Genomic DNA, 10,987 nt, shown 5'->3' with positions numbered 1-10,987 from the left:
ATAAGCCTTTGGCATGTCATCACTGTCTGCATGCTGATGTGAATCTGTTAAATCGAAACTAAGAGTGATCAGAGCTTCACAGGTGAGCAGGCCTATTCTTATCCATAGGTGAAGGGTTACACTGCCCTTCCCTAGGTCACTGCCTCTCCCTGTAAGTCCTATCTGGACCTACCACTAAACTGAGTGTCTGTCTCCCTTTGACCTGAAGATATCTGTCCAAGGGGAAAGCAAGACCTTGTTCTTGCTATAAATGCCCACCACTGGCTCTGAAGAAACTGATTTCAGGACAAAGTAGACACTTGTGAGGGCTAGCCATGCCATCCACTTTTCCCACAAAGAGATCTCCTCTATCTTCCAAGAGGCCTGTGGGGCAAGCCTGTGCCCTGAGTGGTCCTGCTACTTGGTTTGAACAACATATTACAGTCTCCTTCTGCAGCAGGTGAAGTACCATATGCCCTCTGCAAGAGGCTGTTTATTCTCTAGGAGCTGGATGAGATGTTATCTCCTCCTCCTCCCCTTTTCCCTCCTTCTTTTCTACTTCTCCTTGCCTTATATTCTTTTCACATTATAACTGTGTGAAAGGCAGAGATGTAAAATAGGGGAAAGCAAAACTTCTCTAGCAGCTAACTTCTTTTTCTCCACTTCCAAACTCAGCCTTCCCACTTAGCTTCTCCCCACCCGACCCCATCTAAAGTAGCTCTTAAGAGCTTCTTGCAGCAGCTGGGAAAAACATGCTCCCCTCTACCCTACAAAAAAAAAAAAAAAAAAAAAAACCTGCGTTTTATTTTTTTCCAGCACTATCATTTTATAAGTCTATTATTCAGTTAAGACAAGATACAACAGATTCAGTAAATTTAAATATCTGGACTATTAAGAAGCATATATATATCTTAAATATATCTTAAACACATCCCTAGTTCTTGGTCTGTTTTCTGTTTCCAACAATAGCTGGAGAGGCACAGAAGGACCATGATCAAATTCCAAACAGGCCCAGAGGAGAGGGTAAGGTGGTTTAAAAAACAGAAAGCAGAATGGTGATTGCCAGGGGTTAGAGGAAGGAAAGAATGGGAAATTAGTGTTCAATGAATATAGGGTTTCAGTTTTGCAAGGTAAAATGAGTTCTGTGGATGGATGGTAGCACAATACAGTAGTATGAATGTACTTAATGCCATTGAATTCTACATATAAAAATGGTTAAGACGGTAAATTATATGTTATGTATATTTTACCACAATTTAAAATAATAATAATAATAATAATAATAATACCTGGAACTCATCTAGCCATTAAAAATAATGGTCGTTCAGACTTAGTAGCAACATGGATAAAAAGGCTTATGATAGTGTGAAGTTTTATTAAAAAGCGGGCAAAAATATTACATATAACTGTAATTATTTAAAACAAATCTATAGAAATAGTGGGGAAGACTGGCAGGAAATACATCAAAGTGCTAATAAAGGATGTGTCAAGTGGTACAACCTCCCTTTTCTATATTTTAAAAAGTTTTATATGGGTAAAAACTTTCCTAATGAAAAATTGTTCCTAATATTTAAAAATGTTTAAAACAAAGCAGATTCCTTCCTGGCCACAGGGATTTCTTCACATAACTTCATGTCCCCAGTAGACACTTAGAGAAATTTATACTGAAGAGTTATTGGTTTTTCATGTATTGACATCTATTTATTGAGTGCTATCTAGGTGCGGGCCACTGTTACAGGTAGTGGGGATACAGGATGAACTAGAAAAAGTCTCTACCCTCGTGAAAATTACATTCTAGTGGAAATTACATTGAGTGTTCAGACCTAACACTCAAATAACAAACCAAAGATACTAGATTTAGGAGGGTCCTCTAACCAATGCCCTGTGAATACTGAGGGATGACTGTGATGGCATTTTTATGTTGGGAGATCAGGAAAGGTTCAAAGGACATGAGATTTGCATTGGCATCTGAATGACAAGACCAGTCTTGGGAAGATTAGGGAAGATAGGTGAGAGAACTAATGCTAAGATGCTGAGCAGATACAACTGTGCCCAGTTTGAGGAACTGAAAGAGACCATTGTGTCTGGGAAGTGGTGGGCGAGGGAGAAAGTGGTATGAGGAGACATTGCCCTTCCTTCAGGAACTTATGGGGAAACAGTTCAGTCATCACATAGACAGCTTCTGACACCTCTCTTCTCGTGGCGCAAACCACAGAGGACTTCAAATTTACAATAGCCTACAGAGCAGAAAAAGCAGGACGTTTTCTTTAAAAAGTCTCCTTTTTTCTCCTCTAGGCTACATTTTCCTTATCTGTAATCAAAGGGATGGAATGGCAATATTAACCTCATAGAGGAGGCAGACATTAATGCATATCCCACAGAACCAGCCTGTGCCAAGAAATCCAAGTTGTTCTCCAAAATCAAGGCTTACTTATCCTTCCCAAACTCGAATTTCCCAGGTCCAATCCGAAGCAGACAGCCATTAAGCCACTTAGGAAAATGTCCCCAGACTCGAGCAGAGATGCCCCGTGGAGCCTCTTCCACTGTGGTCAGTAGCGGTGCAACACACAGCAGACCCCGACACTGCCCAAAGACGGCTTTTTTCTGATGCGTATTTCCCAGGTACCTTTTGAAAACTGTGCAGAGGAAACCAAAAGCACAAAAAATATTTTACCAAATCTTCTATAAACTTGCCTGTTTCACACAGACAATAATCTTATGAACTGGCAGCTTGAGGGAAACGTGAAGCTAACACCAAATACAGTCTCCCATTTCCTCTCTCTCCTTCCTCATTCTCAGACTATCAACGCTTTAGTTCTACATTTTCAAACCACAGCAACTCTTCTATTTTTTACAGTACTAATCTACCTAAGAATTAACTTGGGACTTCAGTTGCTATATTTATCATTTCTCATAGTTGAACAATGCCTGTTTTTTTACAAGAATAAATCTACATGCCAACCCTAGATGTGCTAAGACCAACCTTGTTGTTATAAAAATGACCACCATTCAATATTATCACAATTACATTGACTCCAATAATTTAGACATACCAACATGTGATTCCAAAGGTTTCATAGCAATTCCTGTAAATGTAATAATATCTTAAACTTAATTTCTTTTATTTTAATTGTATATATATGAATATATTAGGCATTTTCCAGCAGAAGGGTGTCAAAAATTAAATTATGCAGTGATATCCAGTCTGAAATTACCTAAAGTTCAAAAGGAACAAGAAGTAAAAATCATCTTTGTATAATAAGAAACGGAAATTTTTCCCTATTATTTTATCATACTGAGTGTTCACAAGGCAGTACTGCCTAACATAGAGGGTGGTCAAATAAATAATTAAGTGTTATAAAATAGAATTCTTTATTTTATCTCATAAAAGTTTAACAGTGATTCCAAAATCTAGACTAGAAAAATGTGCTAACACATTGGGACACCATTAAGAAGTGAGATTTGCTTTCTTTTAGCAAGTTACTACTATCCCATTTCTTTCAAATCTTTCAAAAATTCAGCTTGGAGCACATGAGACATTCTACTCTCCTATATGAAATATAACAATTAGTCAAACCTAATTCTTTCCTGATTTTTCAAATAAAATTCTCTTTAACCCTGAATATTTTTTCCAAAGTCCTTATTTCTAGTTCTAAGAAAATTCCAGTGGGGCACAGTGGCTCACACCTGTAATCCCAGCACTTGGAGGCCAAGGCGGGCAGATCATCTGAAGTCAGGAATTCAAGACCAGTCTGGCCAACATAATAAACCCCATCTCTACTAAAAATACAAAAAATTAGCTGGGCATGGTGACAGATGCCTGTCACCCATGTCATCCCAGCTACTCGGGAGGCTGAGGCAGGAGAATCACTTGAACCCAGGAGGCGGAGGTTGTAGTGAGCCAAGACCACACCATGGCACTCCAGCCTGGGCAACAAGAGCTAAACTTTGTCTCAAAAAAAAAAAAAAAAAAAGGGCAATTCCATTAATTGGTCAAGGTCTTTCTCCAGTGTTACAATACTTCCCTTAAGAGGCAGCATAGTGTAATATTTAAGGGTGTGAGCTGGGCCTCTACTTGGTTTCAGAGTGGTTGGTTTCAAATGTGCCCTCTCCCAAATAAGGAGCCTTGAGAAGGATACTCATCACTTCTCTGTGGTCTGTTTTCTCTTTTCTAAGGTGAAGATAATGATAGTTCATATTACTTCTAAGGCTGTAATAAATAAATTAGTTTACATAAAGCTTTTAGAACAGAATACTCAAAAAATGCTATTATTATTTTTACATAGCTTTTAATGATCAGTCCAATAATATCTTCATTTTATTCATTTGGCAAAGTACTTGGTACTGCTGAGGGATAAAAAGCATTAGAACCCTGAAATTAAAGAAACTACTGCCTAGTAAACATATCACTGACACTATAAGTGTTTTATTTCAACATTGTTTCTCAGAGTCTGGCATGAGGACTACTTGAAACAGAAATACCTGGTGTTATTGCTAAAATGCCATTTCCTGGACTCCATTCTGGTCCTAATAAGTCAGAATCTCTAGAGAGAGGCAAGCAGGTATTCTTAGGCATACTAAAGTCAGGGAGCTACGGTGTTAGAACAAAGCAGGGCTGGGCACAGTGGCTCACCCCTGTAGTCCCAGCACTTTGAAAGGCTGAGGTGGGAGGATCACAAGGTCAGGAGATCAAGACCATCCTGGCCAACATGGTGAAACCTCGTCTCTACCAAAAATACAAAAATTAGCTGGGCATGGTACCACGTGCCTGTAGTCCCAGCTACTTGGGAGGCTGAGGCAGGAAAATCACTTGAACCCGGGAGGCAGAGGTTGTGGTGAGCCAAGATCATGCCACTGCACTCCAGCCTGGTAACAGGGCAAGGACTCTGTCTCAAAAAAAAAAAAAAAAAAGGAAGCACAAAGAGGATGCTTTGAAAAGATAGTGAAGGAAATTCTCAGGTATTTATCTTACTTTACTTTTATTAACATTATGCATATTTATCTTATTCTCAGATTAAAATAAATTCCCAGAGGTCACATACGTAATTTACTCATCTCACTTTTTAAGTAAATTGAATAGCCTGATTGGGCATTTGTCTAAGTAGAGATACACGAATTTAAAGCATTTTACATTGAAGAAAATATTTACATGTCTATATCTTCTACACCCCACACCATGCTGTTGGTAATCTACTACATGCTCTTCAAAGTTTCCATACAATTTGACATTAACACTTTCTTAAACTCCTTTCTATTTGTAGCTTCTGAGACATTTTCCTAGTCTAACTTTCCCACTGCCCTGTAACTACTCTCTGCATTATGCTAGTTTTCTTACTTGGTAGCTGACAATCTTGAAGTTACTTAATGCCTCTGAGCCTCAGGTTTTTCAGTGATAAAATGGAAATAAAAGGAAGTCAAAATTTCCTATTTATGTCTGTTGTCATAATCAAATATAAAGATAGTAGATGCTTTCCAAATCTCAATTCCCTTTATGGGCTCCTTGTCCCCCTTATCACTTCATGAATGTTCCTAAAGTCTTACCTTCAATCTTTACTCTTTACTCTTTACCCAGCACTCTCCCTTGGCAATCTCATCTAATCTCTTAATTTCACCAATTACTTCTTCTTGCTGGTGACTCTCAACAAGTCAAGATAGAATTTTTAATTTCCCCCCTTCCAAATCAATTTTCTTCACCTAGGATATTTCCCAGTTCCTTCAGATGAAATTCACTCACCTAACTCATCCTTCAAGATTCAGTTTCCATGTCATTTGCCTTATAAACACAGCATTCCCCTTACCTACAGCAAGAACTGATTCTCCTTAGTCTGAACTCACAGCATCTGCTTATAGTTCTCATATGGACCTCATTTCAACTGTCTTGAGTGATAAATGATACTACCAGTACTCCTTAAGTACAAGGTCTGGTATTTGTCTCCTTTCTCCCTCCAGTAAGTAATACATCCCCTTGCATACTGCAAGCATTAAATTATTAAATTAAGTAATTTTAAAATTTATAGTGCATATTAGTATAATTTCTAAAAGCTCTAGATCAGCCAATTTCAAGAAATAAAATCATGTAACAATAGTAGCTATAATAGAACGCTATAAAACAATAAATGATTTTTAAGGCAGTCCCCCAAAATGCAAATAGAGAAACCAAACATTTACATTGGAACATGTGGCAGCGATTTTTGAATTTAGAAAAGCCTAAATATTGAATATTCTTCTTATTGCTAATCCAAAAGAATCTGAAGCCCCTGAATCCTGCCCTAAATACTGTATAACATATACAAATGTTACTGGAGGATCCTTGAAAAATAGAAAATAAATAAATAATAAAAATAAAAATAATCATATACAAATGTGAAGGCTGTTTCCCTGACCATGAGGAAACAATCCTAACAGCCTTCCTTAACTTCCGGGGCTCTGCGGAGTTGCTGTCTAATCTGATCCACACAGGATGAAAAGCTTCAGAAGCTCACAGCAATGCTCAGGAAAGCAGCACAGAACTCCAAGTGCGGACTGGCAAGAAGAGGAGGATGAGGAAGAGAAAGGGGCAAACCCCCTACCTGGGAGCCGGTGCACCATCACAGGAAGGAAATCCACTGCAGTGGTAAAAAGACTCCCCATAAAACGGAGAAAGACTCGGAGAAACATTTTCGTATTGAGCAGATCCCGTGATTTCCAAATCCTCCCACACTGGCAGTTTTGAGTACTACTAAACAACGAACACGCACCGAACTGCCTGGACTATGTCTTCCTCACTGACGAGTCGAGGTGAGTAGGAGGCTAAGGGGGCGGGGCTTATTTCCATGACAACAGTCCCAACAACCTATCTATAATAAGCAGCTGTTTGACCACCAATAGTGATCTCCCCCTCCCTAAACTTTTCTTTTTCAAATCTGTTCTCACGCTATAGTTAAGTTCGATTATCTTGATCCACAACACCAATTTTATTATGCCACTCCTCTCCTCTGGAAGATTCTAACACGGAGTAAAGTCCAAATTTACACTGCAAGTAGACGACTCTACAATCTGGCAACAACTTAACTTTCATTCTTCTCTGCCTTTAAATCACTTCGTCCTTCCTTTTCTTTTCTGTTCATTAATTTTACAGAAGGTTTTCTGACAATCTAGCATGAGTGAAAGTATGCCCTTAAAATATATATGGCTTTATTAATTTAACATTTTTAGCACCAATGTATCAAATACTGTGCTACAAAGTAAGAATACCAAGAAACAAGATTGTCCCCTGCTCTCCAGGCGTTTAGAAGACACACTTATTCCCCTTCATGAATTATCATCTTAGCAACGTGACTAACATACCATAATGTGTTTTTTTCTGTGCCACTGAAGAAATTTTTCCCCTGCCTGGAATATCCTCTTTCCTTTTCAAAAATCCAATTAAAATCTACCTCTCTGACTCCCTTGCCAAAAGGTCTTCTAGTAACTCCCACAGCACTGCCACAGAGTTGCTTTTAACATTAACATATCATGTCTTCCTAGCAAAGTCGTAAGTGTATTTCAAGAAAGAAGTAGTTAAAATTGTCAGAAGGCAGTGTCTTAATACATCTAGCACATTACAAAGATGGTTCAGTATATATTTTGATTAGTAATCAATGAAAAATAACTTATAAACTTCTGAGATTTTATTGAAATATTAAAGAGCAACATTAGAAGTGTACATTAAAGGGCAATGGTGTTCCTGCAATAGCATTTCTCCAGTTGTGAGGTAATTATTATTATTTTGAGACAGGGTCTCGCTCTGTCACCCAGGCTGGAGTACAGTGGCAAAATCTCAATTCACTGCAACCTCCGCTTCCCAGGTTCAAGGGATTCCCCTGTCTCAGCCTTCTGAGTAGCTGGGACTACAGGTGCAGGCCACCATATTCGGCCACTTTTTTTTCTTTTTAGTAGAGACAGGATTTCACCATGTTGGCCAGGCTGGTGTCAAACTCCTGACCTCAAGTGATCTGCCTGCCTTAGCCCCCCACACTGCTGGGATTACAGGTATGAGCACCACGCCCGACCAAGATAATTATTCTTGTCTATGTGGATGGTACCAAAGCCATCCAAATTTGATTTAAAAAATAAGCCTTAATTACTAGGCTTTCAGGGACCTTTATACTAGAAGGTATAAACAATTCTGAACAGTAAATACATTGTGACTTAAAATCACTTCTCCAGGCTTAATCATATCAAACGAAATGATCAAATCAATTTTCTGAACCCGCAAAAGAACTAGATGTTGAACAATGGTGATACCATCAGGATATAATAAGTATATTATGAAATCTAGTCTGAAACAATCTGTTGGCCTTATTTTTCACATTAACAACAAATGCTTAGAAAAAGTTACTTGAACATTTCTTAATGAAGGTAGATGGAAATCCAGGTGACATGTCATATTAACTCACAAATCTTCTGGTTGTATTTAGTTTTTCTTTTGGCCAGGCGTGATGGCTCACACCTGTAATCTCAGCACTTTGAGAGGCTGAGGTGGGTGGAGCACCTGAGGTCAGGAGTTCAAGACCAGCCTGGCCAACGTGGCAAAACCCGTCTCTACTAAAAATACAAAAATTAGCCAGGCATGGTGGCAGGCACCTGTAGTCCCAGCTACTGGAGAGGCTGAGGCAGAACAATCGCTTAAACCTGAGAAGCAGAGGCTGTAGTGAGCTGAGATTGTGCCACTGCACTCTAGCCTGGGCAACAGAGCAAGACACCATCAAAAAAGGAAAAGAAAAAGAAAGGAAAGGAAAGGAAGAAAGAGAAAGAGAGAGGGGAAGGGAGGGAGGAAGGAGGGAAAGGGGGGGAAGGAAGGAAGTGGGGAGAGAGAGTGAGAAAGAAAGAAAGAAAGAAGAAAGAAAGAAAGAAAGAAAGAAAGAAAGAGAAAGAAGAATGAAGAAAGTAAGAAAAAGAAAGAAAGAAAGAGAAAAAGAAAAAGAAAGAAAGAAGAGAGAAAGAAAAAAGAGAAACAGAATTCTTTCTTTTGTTTAGAGGCAGAGTCTCACTCTGTCACCCAGGCTAGAGTGCAGTGATGCAGTCATAGCTCACTGCAACTTCAGACTCCTGACCTCAAGCCATCCTCCCACTTCAGTCTTCCAAGTAGCTAGGATTAGAAATGGCAGCCACTGCACCTGGCCAAAAAAAAGAAAAAATTATTTCTAATAGTTACTTTGTTGACCTCCAACCTATTCTGTGCCACCGCCTCTATCAACCCAGTAATTTTTTCCACTTAACCAATTTTCTTTAGCAATTATTATTTTATTTCCTTTTGTTATCTTTTCTTATCTGAGTATTTATGTCATATGATATTTATGCCTTAAAATAGTAATTTGATTTACTTGGTATATTCTCCAGAGTTATTGGTAAAAAGAAAAACAAAACAAAACAAAAAATAGTAATTTGATGAAATGAGATTTTATTTTAGAGTTCAGAAGGCTGTCTCCCTTCATAATAACAATTCCCTGTAGTACTATTTGCAATTTTCTGATCGCTTATATTGGAAAAATATACATGCAATAAACTGAACTGTCTATATGATTGAAAAATGGGTGCTATAGTGTTTAAATACCTGGTTAATATAGCTATCCCATATAGTAATATATGATATAGAAAGTTTTCAGTAAAATCCTAGTAGTACTTTACATCAAAGGGATAATTTTTTTTTTTATCTAGATGAGTAGTATAGCTCCTCCAGTCCAAATTGAAGTGACCTCCCAAAGTCATCCTGTTGTTTAAGCCAATCTATTTACTTCTGGATCACTAATCTTTATCCCATACCACACTGCTGTTAATGTTTCTAAATATAATTCATTAACTGCACATGTTCATGTAGTTGATGTGTAAAGAAGCCAACTCATACAAGGTTCTGGTGAGTAACTCTGGTTTTTATTTTACTACTTTTACTACAAGAAAATCATTTTAAGCCAAGACTTTTTATTAGCCATACATAATAACTAATAGTGAAAATAATCAAATAGAAATAGCACACAGTTATGTCATTATACTCTAAGAAACTGGAAAAAATCACCTATAAGGTTTTAATCTTCTTTTATAATCCTGACCATAAAAAAATTCAAAATTGACTCAAAAATGAGCTGATATTTAAATAAAATATTCTAAAAGAAAAAGTATAATATTAAACATTATAAATTAATTGAATCCTTTTTTAGAAGTTTAAGAAACACTAGGAAGTTTAAGGAAAAAATAAAAGAATCCACGTAAGATTAAATAATTACATTTCTATAAAATGCACTAAATGTTTGACCCTCAAAAGAAAAATGATGTAGTTCATGTTAATGTCCAGCTTAGGACATTAACATGAATATTAATATTAACATTAAGGAATTTAAAAGTTCCTTTTTAAATCTAGAAAAGAATTTCAAGGAGTTTCCCCTTCTCTGTTCAAAATACACATTTTCTTTAACAACTAGAGAACTTTCAAAGCATAAATGTCATTCTTTCATTGTAACAATAAGAAGTTTGAATTCTCAACTTATTTCAAGTGTATATTTTATCTGTGTAATGTGTTTGCAATCACTGTAAACCTCTGTCGCAGGAACTCTCTTTTTTGTATCAGAAAGTTTTCAATAGTATTGGCTTCTTTGAAGAGTTCATCTATCTCATCAATGTAAGATGCATCTACTGCTGCTCTCTCACTAATAGGAAAAAAAGTTTTGTATTAAACTAGGTAGTTATAAACACCATCATTATGTTCTTCATTACACTATATTTGTTAATTATTTCATTTAAATGGCTTTATGTAACACGGAACTTCATTAATTTACTAATATTCTTCAGGAAAAAAATTAGTCCCACAAATATTTTTGACTACTCAAAAAGGTCTCCTGACACAGCAGAAATCTTATATGTTATAAGATTATATGTATCGCCAGGCGCGGTGGCTCAAGCCTGTAATCCCAGCACTTTGGGAGGCCGAGGCGGGTGGATCACGAGGTCAAGAGATCGAGACCATCCTGGTCAACATGGTGAAACCCCGTCTCTA

The 10,987-nt window shown here is 37.4% G+C and overlaps 2 protein-coding genes across 2 annotated transcripts in view; both read right to left on the bottom strand.

The window, feature by feature from the left end:
* Positions 1–6,785, bottom strand: part of BCO2 (beta-carotene oxygenase 2) — a 33,428-nt gene extending 26,643 nt beyond the window's left edge. The window contains exons 1-2 of the mRNA XM_037736777.1: positions 6,549–6,785; positions 2,411–2,615 (exon numbers count right to left, since the gene is read on the bottom strand). Coding sequence (XP_037592705.1) covers positions 2,411–2,615; positions 6,549–6,636 — 293 coding nt within the window. The 5' untranslated portion in view covers positions 6,637–6,785. The remainder of the gene's footprint in view (positions 1–2,410; positions 2,616–6,548) is intronic.
* Positions 6,786–9,851: 3,066 nt separating this feature from the next.
* Positions 9,852–10,987, bottom strand: part of TEX12 (testis expressed 12) — a 5,190-nt gene continuing 4,054 nt past the window's right edge. The window contains exon 5 of the mRNA XM_037736632.1: positions 9,852–10,640. Within this exon, the coding sequence (XP_037592560.1) occupies positions 10,496–10,640 (145 nt within the window). The 3' untranslated portion in view covers positions 9,852–10,495. The remainder of the gene's footprint in view (positions 10,641–10,987) is intronic.

This window comes from Cebus imitator, unplaced genomic scaffold, assembly GCF_001604975.1.
Source record: "Cebus imitator isolate Cc_AM_T3 unplaced genomic scaffold, Cebus_imitator-1.0 Scaffold28, whole genome shotgun sequence".
In the NCBI taxonomy this organism is placed as follows: domain Eukaryota; kingdom Metazoa; phylum Chordata; class Mammalia; order Primates; family Cebidae; genus Cebus; species Cebus imitator.
The sequence above is the reverse complement of the archived record's forward strand: the minus strand, read 5'-3'. Positions and strand labels throughout refer to the sequence as shown.